Genomic DNA, 16,898 nt, shown 5'->3' with positions numbered 1-16,898 from the left:
CTTTTTATTTTTCTAAAACAATACTTGATTTTATTAAGCAAGAAATACACAATCTCAGAGAAACAATCAAGTATGGGTATGAAAAGAAACTGTACCATTTCATCCTCATAACAAAGTCAGGTCCAACTAAACTAAACCTTTCATTAGGAAATCAGATGAACAAACACAAAAAACTTAACTACTTTGCCATTTTCCAAGATAAATTAAAAGTGCAAATAAACATGTATATGTATGAAAATACTTCCTCAACATAGGCTAGCCTTCTTTAAAAGGTAGAATATGCTTTCTACATGATACATTGGCTTCTAGAATATTGTATTATTTTGAGTTGTAGATGCTGTGGATTGAACCCAGAGCTTTGGATACATTATAAGCACTCCATCACTGAGCTATATTCCCAACACCTTCACTACTCTAAAAACCAAGAAATTTTAAGAGATATCACATCAAAAATACTGGAGCTGTATAGTGTATTGAAAGAGGTCAAATAGGCCAGCCAGATGTCTCAGCAGATAAAGGCACGTGCTGCTTAAGTCTGGCAACCCAAATTCAATCCCCAAAACCCAAATAAAAGTGGAATGAGAAAACCAAGCCTACAAAATTGTGTTGTATCTGCTATGTGTGCCATGGCACAGATATGCCTACACACACACATACACACACACACACACGCACACACACACAGAGTTGGTTAGAGGCTTGAGAGATGGCTCAGAGCTTAAGAGCAGTTGCTAGTCTTTCAGAGAACCCAAATTAGGTTCCCAGCCTCCTTGTCAGGTGGCTTACATATTCAGCTTCAGAGAATATGACACACACATAGCATATAATTACATATATACATAAAGTAATAACTAAACAAAATAATTAATGAATTACTTAAATAACACAAGGATTTAAATTTTTTTCTAGAGCCGTCAATGAGTCAGGGGGTAAAAGTACCTGTTGCCAAACCTGGTTGACTCAAGTTCAGTTCCTGGGGTCTGTATGGTGAAAGGAGAGAACGGCACACAAGCTGTCCCTTACCTCCATATGCACACAGTGACACATGCATACTCATCTACTGTCCCTTACCTCCATATGCACACAGTGACACATGCATACTCATCTACTGTCCCTTACCTCCATGTGCACACAGTGACACATACATACTCATCTACTGTCCCTTACCTCCATATGCACACAGTGACACATGCATACTCATCTACCACTGATCCCCTACATTACACAAAATAAATCAAATTTTATAAAATAATAATTTATTATAAAAGTTAGTAAAAAATTTTTATACCTAGACACTGTGGCATACAACTATAACTGAGGCAGAAAGATTGTTATCTAGACCAGCCAAACTACATAGTGAGTCTGTCTCAAATAACAACAGCAACAAAGTTCCAAAAAAAAAAAAAAACAAACCAACAAAGTTTCAAAACTCGCTTCTGCTTTATCTGTTGACTGTGATACTAGGAAATCACTTAGGGCATCACACACCAGGAAAGGACTCTAGGAAAGTTTCTTATAATTTGTATCTGTTTCTGTTAGTAGAGAACATATAACGTGGAAAGCATACAAACATTCTGAATATTCTAAAATATATTCAATGAAGAATTACTTTATTCTTTTTAACCATTACAATAAATGTGAAATACTCTATTTAGAAAAAATCAAAACCAGAGAGAGTAATTTTGGTTACAAGGTAATACAAAAAACTGAAACCCTTTTTCAGTACAGTATCAGTTGAAGAATTATAGTGATTTCAGGAATGGAAGTATTGGTTACAGGATATATCAGAAGAAGAAAATTTTAAGAAGACAGGAAAATAAAGCAGGATGAAGAGTAAGTGACATCTGATGGGTATCAAAGTTTGAGGCAGTGCAGATTTAATCTAGAATATGAGAGGATATGTCCAGCATTATCATTTAGATTGAAGCCAGATGGTGAATTGGTATCTTGGACTGTACAATTACATAAGGAACAAACTCTTAAAAACTTTATTACTGCTTCAGTGACTCTGGACTAATTTTGCTTACAGTCTTGGTGAGTATGTTGGCTAGTTTTGTGTGAAAATGCTTCCACTAGACTGGTGTGTAAGCATGCCTGTGATATATTCTCTTGATCAATAACTGATGTGGGAGGACCCAGCCCATTGTGGACTGTGTCACCCCTGGGCTGGTGGTCATGGTGCTAAGACAGCAGCTGAGTAAGCTGCACTCTTCTATGGAGTGCTTCAATTCCTGTCTTGAATTCTGCCAATGACGGACTGTGGCATGAACATGGTGTACGCAAAATAAACTCTTCCCCAAACTGCTTTTTATCACAGTAATAGAAACCCTAACTAAGTAGAAATCCTAACTAAGACAGAGGGAATAGCAAGATGACTAATCTCTTGATGTAAATTTAAGGGGTGAGACTATATTTCAGCAATAAAGTACTTGTCTAACATGTGCAAGGCTCTGGGTTCAATCCCTACCAGTGCAAACAGACAGGCCAAAAACAAAACCGAACAAACCGAACCCAGGATGTAACTAGAGCATATACACCCTACCTTCTTTAAGAAGGAAAAAATGCTGGTATTTTCTGAAAAGTACAAGCAATTTTATTAAAGTCCAAATTTAATGCTTAAGTTTGGAGACATGGCAATGTTTCAAGCTGAACTAGAGTTTAGGTTCATACCTTGAAGCAGGAGGCTCTGTAGAGGAGCTGAACAACATGCCCAATGCTGGTTTTAGAGGCTTGAGGAAAACGTGGCTCCAGTCTTTGCACCACAAAGAGAACCAACACTTTCCGTGACAATGCAGAACCATCTTCCAAGGCCAGCAAGACCAGTTTCAGAGCTTCCTCCTGCATTGCTAGGAAAAATGGTACAATCAAAATGTATCGTAAACAAAGATGACCTAAATCCATTATCTGAAGGGCAACATAATACCATGCTATTAACAAACAATATAATGAACCGGGCATGGTAGTGCACATCTTTAATCCCGGTACTCTGAACTAGAGGCCAGCCTGATGTACAGATTGAATTCCAGGATAGCCAGGGCTACACAACAAAACCCTGTTTCAAAAACAGACAGACAAACAAACCAAAACCAAACCAACAATAACAACAAAACCCCCAAACAATATAACATAGTTACAACTATATCTTAAAGCCACATTTGTGGTCAATTCTGTCATATTATATTAAGTAGATAAGTGATTAATACAAAGAAAGACATTTTTAATGACTAATAAAATGAATAAACTTTTGTTATCAAAAGTCTGTGAATTCTCTAAAAAAGTATCAAGCCAGCATTATCAAGTAGAACAATGCTTGAAACAGAATTGAACAGAAGATGAGGATTCGTACATTTCTTAAGGCTTTTTACTCTGTTCTTTTAGAGTACCTAGTAGGGTAAATAAGCCACCAAAGCAGCCAACAAACTCTAATTGCATACCTGGTCCAAGGAACTGGCAGCCCCTAGCTCTGACTGCTGCCCAGAGATTAGAGGAGAGTTGCTGAGGATTCTGGTGTTGGAGAATGAGCTCTGTAACTGTGCGTTCACCTAAAGATCGAGCAGCCCTCATAGCACGGATCCTGCCTTCTTCTTCCACTAGCTGGCAATGGACCAGAGTCACAAGTTTCCTCTGCATTGGGCGACTCAGAACACTCTGAGTAGTGCTATTCAGACCCACACCTGGAGAAGAGAACAAGAAAGCTGTTTCTAGGTTTCCAGTGCAATTTTATGATCCAGGAGCACTTCCTCTGGAGCGGCTCATTTGTGGGCTAGTTCTCAGTCTTATTAGTGTATTTAAAGTAAACAATAAACCAACAGTCTGGATATCTACACCTTGAGAGGCAAGGGTAGGTAGATCTGAGTTTGAGGTCAGCCTGGTCTACAGAGTGAGTTCCATTGCAACCAGAGCTATACAGAGAAACCTTGTCTCAAAACATCAAAATAAACAAGTAATTAAGTAAATAAAACCATATAACTGTAACATCTAAAAAGTAAAGCAAATGTATGTAGACAGGTATCACTCATTATGGCATTCAGACACTATTATTCATTTTAATCATAGAAGAAAAACTGACAGAAAACAGCTATTAATCCATGACTGAAATACTGTTGTTCTAATAGTGCTGGTACATTATTACTGGTATATCTTACTAATAGTCAATAGCAGGCCCTTTCTGGAAGGTAACGACAACTTCCATTTTCTTATCGTTTTCTACAAATACAACCTAAAACTAGACAAAGAATCAGAGTTCATCAAATAAAAACTGGGGATATAGCTGCTAGAATACATAACCCCTGGGCTTGATTCACAGCACCCCCAAACGAGTAATCTTAGCCCTTGGGAGATAGAGACAGGATGACCAGAAGTTCAAAGCTATCCTTGGCCATAAAGCAACTATAAAGCCAACTTGGGCTAAATAAGACCCTGTCTTCAAAGGAAAATAACAAACACAAAACCAAAGCTGTCAAAAAAATGAAAAGCGGGCTGGCGAGATGGCTCAGCCGGTAAGAGCTGACTGCTCTTCCGAAGGTCCTGAGTTCGGATCCCAGCAACCACATGGTGGCTCACAACCACCCGTAATGAGATTGGATGCCCCTCTTCTGGTGCGTCTGAAGACAGTTGCAGCAAATTATGCAGGGCTGGCAGAGGTCCTGAATTCAATTCCCAGCAGCCACACACATGGTGGCTCACGGCCATCTGTACAGCTACAGTGTACTCATACACATAAAATAAATAAAACAAATCTTAAAAAAAAAAAGCCCTTCTAACTCATGTTGTAAGTATTTCTATAGCCATTCATATTTCCAACATCACGCAAACTCTGGATTTAGTACTACTTTACATGCATGGTTTATAGTATTATCTAGCGTGAAGTAGGTTTGGCTTATAATGAATACATTTTATTAGCATTCATTAGGACCAGCTGTATAGATAGTTCAGTAGTAAAACGCTTGTCTAGCACTGAAAACTAAGTAGGGGAAAACATAGAAATGGAAGAGAGGAGGGAGTAAGAAAGCGAAGAGACAGAGAAAGAAAAGGTTTCATACATTTGTATTCATTTGTAGTTCAATTATTGTGGTAATAGAAGTATCTGTAACAGATATTTGGCCAAGTATGATGGGGCACACTTTTAACTCTAGCACTTGAAAGAAGAGGCAGGTAGATCTCTGTGAATGTGGACAGTCTGGTCTACATAGAGTTCTGGGTCAACAAGAAATACATAGTGAAATCCTGTCTCAAAAAACAACCAAATGAACAAACAGTTGTTTGTTTAGCATGGGTTCTATAATTACACTTACCTCTCGCACTGCTGAGTGGTTTCAGGTACAATGCTAATTCTTCTACACATTTCTTGGCTTCCTCATAGTGCTTTGTATCTTCAACCCCACTACACAAAGTAATGGGCTGCTGCTCAGGGATCTGGAGAACAAAAGAAAGTTTTGAATGTTCCATTAATTTATATTAAACGTTTGCTGAGTACAATTTATCCACAGATAGTTCGGGTGCTTACAACATTAAAACTACTAAATTTGCTAAATGCTTTCAAATTTTTACTTTCAAATTTTTTAATTTTTATCCATTATTATTTCCATAAAAGCCTCATCAAGAGAATTCAAATACTACATTGTAGCAGGATTGCATATACAATTCAATGATTTAGAGTACTAGTAAATTTATAATTGAATAACAATAGCAACTAAACTGAAATTTTTCCTTACCCCCCAAAAGAACCTCATACCTTTTACTGCCCAGAGACAGAGTCTCTCTCAACTGTGCAGGCCTGGATGATCTGGAACTTACTATGTAGACCAAGCTGGCTGTTCACATTTGAAGGATAGGGATTAAAAGTGTGGGATGTACCCATACTTTTTTCTTTCTTTTTAGTGGATATGTTCAGAAACTAGAGGAAAAACCTCAGTGATTGTTTCTCATATACCTAAAGTAGGCTAGGCTAGCTTACCTGACCTAGGATCTTGGAGATCCCATGACACCATAAGTGTGCCAACATACATCTTTTTATAATATTTATTTAATATGAATTGGTGTTTTGCCTGCACATATTACTATGTACCACACGTGTGAGTTACAGAAGGTTGTGAGCTGCCATGTAGGTGCTGGAACTAGAACCTGGGTCTTCTGCAGCTCAGTTAGTGCTTTTAATCACTGGGTCATATCTCTAGCTTCCTTACCCACTTCTATCTGGATTCTGGGGATTAAAGATTCCATACTTGTAAGGAAAATGCATGACCAGTTGAGCTATTTCCTCAGTCCTCAATATTTCATTTATTTTTATTGCTAATTATGATTTCATTATTTGAATATAACTCATTGTACTTATGTGGTCTCTAACAGGTAACCTGCTTAACATACCATTTAATATACTTATCACATATCACTCATTTTTTGATTTTGAGGTAGGGTCTAAACAACTCATGAATTCACAAGGATGCTTGAGCCTCAGCCTCTCACATGCTTGGATTACAGGAATATGCCACCGTGCCCTGCTTTCTCTTTCTTACAGAACCATGGCATTGGGTAGAAAAGTAGTACCTCAATGTAGATTTTTTTCAAAATTAATGAAATGTTTTATTAGTGCTGGCCATAAATATTTATTAAGTACAGTGTGATTCCCTGATGATTTAAGCTTATAATTTGCAATAATTAAACTAGGCTAAGAATATTATCATTTCAGATACTCTGTGATGAAAATATTTAAAATATTTTCTCTTATATTCTCTCAGTCAGTGTAATGGCACATAGCTTTAATCCCAGCACACTCAGGAGGCAGAGGTAGGCAGACATCCGAGTTCAAGGCCAGCCTAGTCTATATAGCAAGTTCCAGGGCAACCCAGGCTATACAGACCCTATCTTGAAACACACACAAAAAAAATCTGCTTACCCTCCCCTCAACACTCTCTTTTCTGCCATTTGCTCTCACCTGCCACCTCAGTTTGGTTTATATTTTAATTTCCTAGAAGACTAAGGTTGCTCTGTCATAAATTCACATAGTGCTAGGACCAAAGGAATGTATGCCACCAAGGCTAGTAAGTGCAATCAATAGTTAAGAAAAAAGTTGTTATGGAATTATGGCAACAGCCAGAGGTATATGAAGAAGAAACCAAGTTTTAGTCATGAGTGGAATTAGAGAAGACAGTCATGTTTCATGGAAAGGTTTCCTCTGTTCTATCTGTGCAATTTTGCTGTGCTTCTGTCCTTGGTGGCAAAGGCTTTCTGCACCATTCTGGGCTTTCCTGTGTGGATCAGAGGGCAAGTCCAGTCGAGGGTAGGAGCCACACATTAGTCACACCTGCCACTCACTCAACTATGATTCTAAAGAACCAAAAGCTCAGCATTTTCAACTTTATGTCATATAAAAAATATTTTCTAGTACTTAAACAGTTTCCCATTAGACTTGTGATTACTTAGTCCAGAACTTTTACATTTTATGTTATCAATAATAATTTTTCTTGTACATTTACCATTATTTAATTTGCTATTTTGGTTCAGAGTTGATGCAAAGAACTTACTCTGTTCTCATCTACTCAATATACACCCCACCCCAACCCCATCTTCTGAAAGACTGCTAAAGAATAAACATTTAACAGCTGGGGACTGGAGAGATGTCTCAGCGGTTAAGAGCACCGACTGCTCTTCCAAATGTCCTGAGATCAATTTCCAGCAACCACATGGTGGCTCACAACCATCTGTAATGGGATTTGATATCCTTTTCTGGTGTGTCTGAAGACAGCTACAGTGTACTCATATAAATAAAATAAATCTTTAAAAAATACTTAACAGCTAATACTAAGCATGTAAACTGCGTGCAGGAGGCTGGGGGGTTATTGTGCATTCTCTTCTAGAATCTGTAGCCACTTACATATATGCTTAAATTTCTAAAGAGCCATCTCTCCAACACAGACTGATGTATTTTATCTGTATGAGTGTTTTGCCTCCATGTAAGGAAGTGCACTCTGAGCATATCTAGTGTCCAAAGAGGCCAGATGCTGGTGTTGGACTTCCAGGAAATACAGTTGTAGAAAGTTCTGAGTGACTTATATAAGTGCTCAGAACTGAATCTGGGTCCTCTGCAGGAGTAGCAAATTTTCTTAACCACCAAGCCATCTCTCCAGCCCTGTTTAACTAATAATAAAAGTATGTATGTATAGAAGAAATGTTCGAACTGGGCAGTGGTACCACACGCTTTTAATTCCAGCAGTTGAGAGGCAAAAGCAGTAGGATCTCTTGAGTTAGAAGCCAGCTTGGTCTACAGAGTGAGTTCTAGGACAGCCAAGACTATGCAGAGAAACCCTGTCTCAAAACAATACCCTACCCCATCCCCCAAAAGAGGAAAAAACAAATGTTTTAAGACAGACTAAGTGTAGATGATGCACTTAATCCTTTGACAACCCAACCTAATCTTCTTTTCTTTTTTTTTTTTTTTGGTTTTTCGAGACAGTGTTTCTCTGTATAGCCTTGGCTGTCCTGGAACTCACTCTGTAGACGAGGCTGGCCTCAAACTCAGAAATCCGCCTGCCTCTGCCTTCCAAGTGCCAGGATTAAATGCATGTGCCACCATTGCCCAGCCCCAACCTAACCTTACAGATGGCATACAGGATGAATAGATTACACTCACCGATGAAATAGAATGCAGAATACTCAAACTGAGGCATGCAGTTGGCCAAAGCAAAGCTGAAAATACTTGAAATTGTAGACAATATCAAAGCTAAGTTTTTTTTATTAAACTGTATGCAATTTAAACTTTTAAAACTAAAGAACTTGCAAACAAAGCATTATACACTGAAATAAATGAACAAGTTCATTTTTTAAAGACTTAAAATTTGTTTTTCCTTACATGTATGTGGGTATGCATGTGGGTATGCATGCCAGATGAGGGCATTGGACCCCTTGTAGCTGGGTTACTGGTGACTGTAAAAAAGCTGCCTGGTGTGGGAGCTGGGAAATCAGTTCAACAGTAAGCACTCTTAATTACTATTCATCCTGTCCCTAATCTGTAAAATTTAATGGACTGCCTGCAAGCCTTTGTTTTTCAAGAAGCTTGTGTGTGTGTGTGTGTGTGTGTTGTGTGTGGTACCAAGTAGAAGGAATTTAATAATTTTAAGGGGTATGGATTCTTTTGTGCCACTAGAGGGAGCTTGAACATAGAAATAGAACAGCCAAAGACCCTCAATCTGTCATCCAAAACAGTATTTTCTAAGGAAAACCTGTGTTTTCAGATTCAAATGTATTTAATTTAAATATAAAGGTAAAGTCAAGATTTAGTAGTTTGAGTTACAACATTTACACCTAGAAAGGTATTTTTAGAGGAGGTTGAAGCTGTGAGAGGACACTCTAATGGAAACATTATCAGTATGAACCTAAGATATTTTGGTATAAAAGATTCAGTGGCTTTGGTGGGAAGGATGTCATTTTGTCTATGTTTCTTGCTAAGTGCCTTCTTGAGGTGATACTGTGAGTTCCCCTGATTCTTCCCATTTCCTGTACAGATATTAACATAACCTTGAATATGCAATCATGTGTGTGTTAATTTATAGAAATTACTTGTATGCTAGACTTTGTCACTGGAATTTTTAGTTCTGTTTGTTTTGGAGACAAGTTTTACTATGTAATTCTGGTTGTTTTGGAACAATGTAGACCATGCTAGCTTCAAACATAAAGACTCTGCCTCCCAAATTGTTACTGGCTATTAAAATTGATCTGAGGGCTAGGAAAGCTCAGTTGATAGAGTATTTTCTTCATATGCACAAAGACATGGATTTAATCCTTAGTACCTCATAAACCAGGTATGGTGGCACATGCCTATAACCAAGAGGTAAAGGCAAGAGGATCAGGAGTTCAAGGTCATTCTCAGTTACACAGTCAGTTTGAGACCGGCTTAGGATACATAAGATCCTGTTTTAAGAAAAAAAAATCTTTGTTTTTGCAATATATCTTTGTTTTTAAATATGTGTGAGTATTTACAAAACTTCTGTAAATGTCTAATAACTGTGGTATAGACTACACAGTGAATCAGTTTTGTTTGGGCTATTTTTAACTTTTGCTTTTAGAGATTGTAGTGACATTCCTCTGCAGGTCCCCCTTCTATGTATGCATTAAAACCATCTGGATTTGATAACTTAAGTTCAGCCACTATAGTTACAGGGTTGTGTGCATTTTCCATTTTATATTTTCCAGAGCCTGACAGTTTGCATTCTCCCTAGCACATGCAAGAGCCTGGCATGTCCACCTAGGGCCACCACCATTCAGACACTGGTTTATGGGAAGAGCTAAAAAGAGCAAAAACAGAAACAAAATCGAACCCTGCTGTTATCTAAACCTTTGTTTTCCTGATTAGCAGTAAGATTAATAATTTTTTCCTGGTTAAAAACAAAACAAAACAAACAAAAGTTTTATAGAAGCACTTTAAATTTACAGAAAAATGACAAAGACAGTCCAGAGAATTCCTATCACTCTATTCCTCATTCTCATTATAATGTCCTCTTGATAGGATACATTTATGGATATTAATATGTAAATATGGCTATAATGATAATTAGCTCATTATAGCAAAAAGTTCTGATTTTACTCAGACTGCCTTACTTTTGCCTAGCAGCCTTCCTGTGTTCCAGAAGCTCATCCAGAATACTTGACTTGTGTATCACTCTTTATAAGGTTCTTCCTCTGTTTTGATGATTGGCGGTTTTAAGGAGTACTGAGGATGTGTGTTGTATACTAACTTTTGATGGGGGGGGTCTCATTTTTCTCACAAGGAGGCTGGAGTTAGATATTTCTGGCAGTAAGTCCAGAGAGAAAAAATTGCCCTTTTCATCATAGCATGCTATCAATATGAATTATTTGTTGTCATTAATCCAGTTCACCTGGCTGAGACAGCATTTGCTGGATTTCTTTAACATATTTATGTGTATTAGGTGTAGGTTATCCATCAAAACCACTCTTCAATTGCAGAAATGAACACATGTGGTACTTAAATGAACAAGTGATGAATTTAGAGATTATATATTTTTTCAGATGATATCACTTTCAATGATAAAGTTCAAAGATATAATCTAAGATGGGCCATTGAGATGGACTAAAGGTTGAAAGTGCTTTCCACCCACCAAGTCTGACCAGAGCACAATTTCTAGGACCTGCATGGTGGCAAGAGAAAGCCATTCTTTGCCTCTGTCCTCTATGTGCCCCCCCCAACAATCAATCAATAAACAAACAAAAATGTAACAGTAAGAAGAGAGGTGTAGGCCGGGCGGTGGTGGCGCACGCCTTTGATCCCAGCACTCGGGAGGCAGAGGCAGGCGGATTTCTGAGTTCGAGGCCATACTGGTCTACAGAGTGAGTTCCAGGACAGCCAGGGCTACACAGAGAAACCCTGTCTCAAAAAACCAAAAAAAAAAAAAAAAAAAAAAAAAAAAAAAAGAGCAGTTAATAGAAAATCTTACTGGGGGGTAATTTTACATTTTCAGAAAACCTGGCTAGGCGGTGGTAGCGCACGCCTCTAAACCCAGCACTTGGGAGGCAGAGGCAGGCAAGTTCTGAGTTCTGAGTTCGAGGCCAGCCTAGTCTACAGAGTGAGTTCCAGGACAGCCAGGGCTACACAGAAAAACCCTGTCTCCCCCCCACTCCCCCAAAAAGAAGAAGAAAACCTGAAGAGTCTATAATTTATTCTTCCTTCTTGTATAATTAGTTTTCTTTTTTTTCAATTTAAAATACATGGTTTAAAATTTAATTTTAGAATTCTATTGGTTATGGCTGTTCCTTGCGGGTCTGTTTTTGAGTCTTTATCATGGCCTGAGTTGTGTACATGCAGTTGGGAAAAGTTGTTGTTGCTGATGTTGTTCTTCCTCGTCTTCCTTCTCCTCTTCTCTTATTTCTCCTCCTCCTTTTCTTCTTCTTCCTCTTCTTTCTTCTTTTTTCTTCTCCTTCTTTGTCATCTCTTACCATGTTTTATTTCCTGTTTCCTCCCCCTGTTTTTCAAACATCACTGTACTTGTGAACATGCTATACAGCCCTTATAAGATAAGAGTTGCTGTGGTTATATCAAAATGGTGGTTACATGGGCATCCACTTTCCAGATACATTAAGATGTATTTAATAACTTATTAAAGGGGTAGGGAGATGGCTCAGCAGTTAAGAGCACTTGCTTGCTCTTCTGGAAGACACAACCTCAATTCCCCTGCACTCATATCAGGTAGCTCACAACCTCCTGTAACTCTAATTTCAGGGGATCCAATGCCCTCTTCTGGCTTCCAAGGGTACCTGGACACATGGGGCACACAGTTACAGGAAAAAAAAAATGCTGGTTTTTTTTTTTCCTTTCTTTCCTTTCTTTTTGAGACAAGGTCTCACTATTGTAACACTGCTGGCCTCAAACTCAAGCGATTTGCCTGCCTGTTTTCTACCCAGTGCTATTAATAAAGGCACACACCAAGCATCCAGTGAAAATAAAGCCTTTTAAAAGCCAAGAAAGGAAAAAAAATCAGTAAGTAACTACTCCCCTCAGATAAAACAGTGCTCTTCGTCTTTCTTTATATACTGTGAAAACTGACTCAAACTTAGAAGAGACCCGGCTTCAATAAACATCAAGGGCTCTAGGACAATGACTTAAATTTCCTAAATGAAGTAAAATCAGAGGTGTAAGAAATAAAATAGAACTATGAAAACTTAAAAACTATAGCTATATCTTTGTGTTATTGTTCTCCATTTCCATTTTATCTTCATAGAGCCTTTGACTTTTTTTCCTACTGTTATAATTAAATACATACCTACTTATTTTGCTCAAACTCTTCCAGCTCTGGCCACTGGGAGCTCTTCCAGCCAGCTCTAGTATGCTTTTGACATAGCCCCACTTGTTAGAATACTTGCACAAGACACTCCATGTTAATTTTAAGACTTGCTGTCCTAGTCTTTGACTTGACCATCCCCCTCAAGGGTTCTGGTCCCCTTTTCTGGAACTTTGTATTAGAAACCAGTATCTAAATAAAAGGCATGTACGCTGCTATTGGGACTATGATGTCCTTAAGATTATCTTGGCTAGTGAGGCAAGGAAATATGCAAATATATTAATCCGAGTATATACATATTTATAAATATTGCTATATGCAACCATCTGTATCTACATTAAAATAAGCATGTCCACACAAAGACACATATAACTAAAAATAGTCAATTAAAGACAACAACCAGTATGAAGTTACTATATTACCTGAGCACCAACCAGCTGCAGTAATGCTGAGTTCACAGGAAGAAGCTCGATGTCTGTATTGATAGTGGTCTGGTCAAATGGGCAAGCCTTACGGTGGAGTTTATTCAGGCACATTTTGCAGACAGTATGGCCACAGCCCAAACTGATGGGCTTTCGAATTGTTTCGTCGAAAGTCTGAGTGCAAATTGGGCAGGAAAGGAAATCCGTCCATTGTGGAGCTTGTACAGGCATTGCTTCTGGAGTTACAATTCACTAACACGCACACACACACAAAAAAAAATCTAAAGCAAAGATTCCACTGGAATCAAAATCTTGGAAAAAAGTTTATCTTTTTTTTTTAAATATCTTCTGTAGATACAGTCAGCACATAGTGTGAAATATAACCTGGAAAACAGAGGTAGGAAAAAAATTAGAATAATCTGTTTTTAATTTCAATTAAACTATTGAAATAAGTCCAATCATAACTCTACAACCTTCCATATCACTTTAATGTTACAACATTCTATTTTTATACATTTTTATAAACTCAAAGCTATGATAAGACATTTCCATCTTCTATTTTAAAGGACATATTTCCCAGAAGGATGAATTAGCTTGTCTAAAGGTATGACCCTTAAAGTCTGTAATAAGTTGGAATTAGGACTCCATTCTCTTAAAGACAGACAGACAGACAGACAGACAGACACACACACACACACACACACACACACACAATTAGTTAAGGCAGAGATTAAGCAAGAAAGTCTAGCTCAAATCTTAATCTCTTACCATCTTATCCTTACCATCACAGACACAGAGATTAAAGAGACAGGAAGCTTCACTTGTAACTTCATTCAAAAGCTATATAACAGATCAAGTTGGAGATATAGCACCCCAGTCTATAGTCTCTGAAAGTTATAAACCTCATAGCTATTCCGTGTTAGCAAATAGAACTATCAGGCTTAAGTTCTAATTTAATACTCTCTTAATCTTCCCTCCTCCACCACAGTATGTAATCCAGGATGGTCTTTTTTTTTCCTTTTTTAAGGCTATTAGTCATTTTTTTAAGGATTTGTATTTATTTATCATATGTAAGTACACTATAGCTGTCTTCAGACACACTAGAAGAGGGTGTCAGATCTCATTACAGATGGTTGTGAGCCACCATGTGGTTGCTGGGATTTAAACTCAGGACCTTTGGAAGAGCAGTCAGTGCTCTTACCCGCTGAGCCATCTCACCAGCCCCGCAGGGATGGTCTTAAAGTAACTATTCTGGCAGTAACAAGTCCTAACCCAACAACAAACAGTTTTTCTGTGTATGGTATTGGAGATAGAACCTAGGACCTGTGTATGCTAGGCAAGTATGCCACCAATGTGTTAATACCACCACCCCTCAATACTCTTACAAAAATTTTCCAGGTAACAATCCAGTCAAAATGTTTTTAAAATGTTTACAGTAAAATAATCTCCCTCTTACCCAATTACTTGTCTCTCCAATTCACATTATCACTCTAAATCTATAGAATACCTCATTATTTCCCATTGTTTCTTTATGCATATAGATATACAATAAATTAATTGTAGAGAAATAATTTTATATGCTGTTATTTATAATTCTTCTGTCTCTTAGCTAAATCAGTTCTTTTTTTCCTCAGAAAGTATAGCTAGACAAAATAAATGACTATCAGGTGCAACACTAAGTAAAATATTTATATCAACTCCTTAAGGTACACTGCAGAAGAAGTGGAAAGAACCTACGAGCCAGAGGGTAGAGGGGAGTACTGTAAAACACTGTCTTCTGGACACAGCACGGGTACTGCACTCATGAGCTCACAGCAGCTAGAGTTACCTGTACAAGACCATCAGAACAAGCCAGTCAACAATGCAGCATGGATGGAAGAAGGGCTCCTGTGCCTCTATCATTATTGGCAAGTGCGAATGATGGCTGTGAGGGTAGGGGAGGGGGAGTCATTTTTCTCTGAGAGCATGGCCTCTATTAGGTTGTCCATGCTCCTGTGGATGGATGGCCCCACACCCATATGCATGTGGGAAAGCACTAACTTGACTTTTTTTTTTTTTTAAGAAAGAAAAAAAACAGGATGTAAAGAAGGAGGGGAGATGTGTTGGGGAAGTGGAAAGTAGGAGGAAGTGTTGGGGTGGATAGGATAGAAAGATATTGGCAAGGAGGCTAACATCTTTAATCTCAGCACTGGACAGGCAGAGGTAGGTTGATCTCTCTAAGCTTGAGGCCAGCCAGGATTATATAAGGAGACCTGGTCTTTCTTTATTTTCCTTGTTTAAAAGAGGCATTTTTATTTTAGCTCTTTTATTCTTTGCTATATCCAGTGCTAATGATTACAGTGGCAAGCAAGCTAAATCACATATTTACGGGCCTCCTTCTGCTACAGATCTAAACAACAATCACAAAGTTAAACTGATGGCTACAAATTATAGCACATCTATACATCTATACATGGATGGCACAAGTATAAGATGGAACTATTCTAAATTCAGAAAAGGAAGTGTGGGATATTGTATACTAAAGTAGAAATATTTATAATGAAAGTTAAGAGATATGATAAAAACAATTCCTAAAATTTAGGTTAAGGAAAATGCATAACCACAGATTTCTGATTTCTAAGACTAAATAGATTATAAAATAAGTAAAAAAAAACAGGAAAAAAAAAAAGGACCAAAATACAGTAGTATGAAAGTATCCTTTATTTTCCTGTATTGTAGTCTCAGAGGCTTACTGTAGCTGCTAACCTGAGCCTAGTCCTGGAAGTTTCTAGACTCTGTGTAATCATTTTTGTTGTTGTTTTTGGGTATTTTGGTTTTTTTTTGTTGTTGTTGTTGTTTTTTTTCTCTGTGTAGCCCTGGCTGTCCTTGAACTCAGAAAACTGCCTGCTTCTGCCTCCCAAGTGCTGAGATCAAAGGCTTGTGCCACCACTGCCTGGCGACTGTATAATCTTATCTAGGCCTAGAATGTTTCCAGCCTCTGAGATTTAATACTGTAAAAGCTTATCCCTTCCCTAGTTCTTTCTGAACTCTATCTAGCTGGTTCAACTCAGCTGTTCTGGATCAAATTCCTCTCCAAGCTGATTGATTCAATCTGGTTTCTCCTGGATTGCTCTGCTTGGCATCATAGTAATTTTGGCCATTTGTTCTACTCTGATTCCTTTTTATTTCTAGCTTGTTCTCTCTTCAACCTGTCTCTGTACAGCTGTCCTGGTAAAAATTCCACCCTGCCCCTCTGCACTGCTTTCTCTTAAGTAGCTTCCCTTTTCTCTCTTAGGCAGATCCTATTTCTGTCAAATCTTTCGGATTCATCACTTTGTCTGCTACTCAATCAGACATCGCTTTCAAATATGGGTGCTTCTTTCTACAAACTAACTTTACCTTCATTTTGGGGGGATTAAAGGTGTATACTAAGGGAGTGTCTATATTCCAGGCAAAGGGATTAAATGTGTCTTAAGGGCCGTGCCACACAACTAGAAACAAGTATTTTCAGCAAATAACACATTCTTGGGGTTCACAATGTGATCAGATATCCTGCAACAATAGTAGACAACAAGGCTAAAAGATGACACAAGGCTGGTGAGATGGTTCAGTAAGTACTGGTGCTTGCTACCAAGATTTGGGAACCTGAATTCAGCCCCCAGAACCCACACAGTGGAAGAAGAAAATTTCTACAAGTTGTTCTCTTGCC

General features: G+C 38.1%; 1 protein-coding gene across 2 annotated transcripts in view; it reads right to left on the bottom strand.

Annotated features, from left to right (window-relative positions):
• Positions 1 to 16,898, bottom strand: part of Rc3h1 (ring finger and CCCH-type domains 1) — a 64,576-nt gene that overhangs the window by 27,743 nt on the left and 19,935 nt on the right. For both annotated transcript variants that reach the window (XM_031386786.1, XM_031386777.1), the window contains exons 2-5: positions 13,211 to 13,594; positions 5,295 to 5,415; positions 3,435 to 3,674; positions 2,671 to 2,846 (exon numbers count right to left, since the gene is read on the bottom strand). In XM_031386786.1, the coding sequence (XP_031242646.1) occupies positions 2,671 to 2,846; positions 3,435 to 3,674; positions 5,295 to 5,415; positions 13,211 to 13,441 (768 nt within the window). In that variant the 5' untranslated portion in view covers positions 13,442 to 13,594. The remainder of the gene's footprint in view (positions 1 to 2,670; positions 2,847 to 3,434; positions 3,675 to 5,294; positions 5,416 to 13,210; positions 13,595 to 16,898) is intronic.

The sequence above is a fragment of the Mastomys coucha genome, unplaced genomic scaffold (assembly GCF_008632895.1).
Source record: "Mastomys coucha isolate ucsf_1 unplaced genomic scaffold, UCSF_Mcou_1 pScaffold1, whole genome shotgun sequence".
Classification (NCBI taxonomy): domain Eukaryota; kingdom Metazoa; phylum Chordata; class Mammalia; order Rodentia; family Muridae; genus Mastomys; species Mastomys coucha.
Note: the sequence above shows the minus strand (reverse complement) of the source record. Positions and strands in the feature narration are given on the sequence as shown.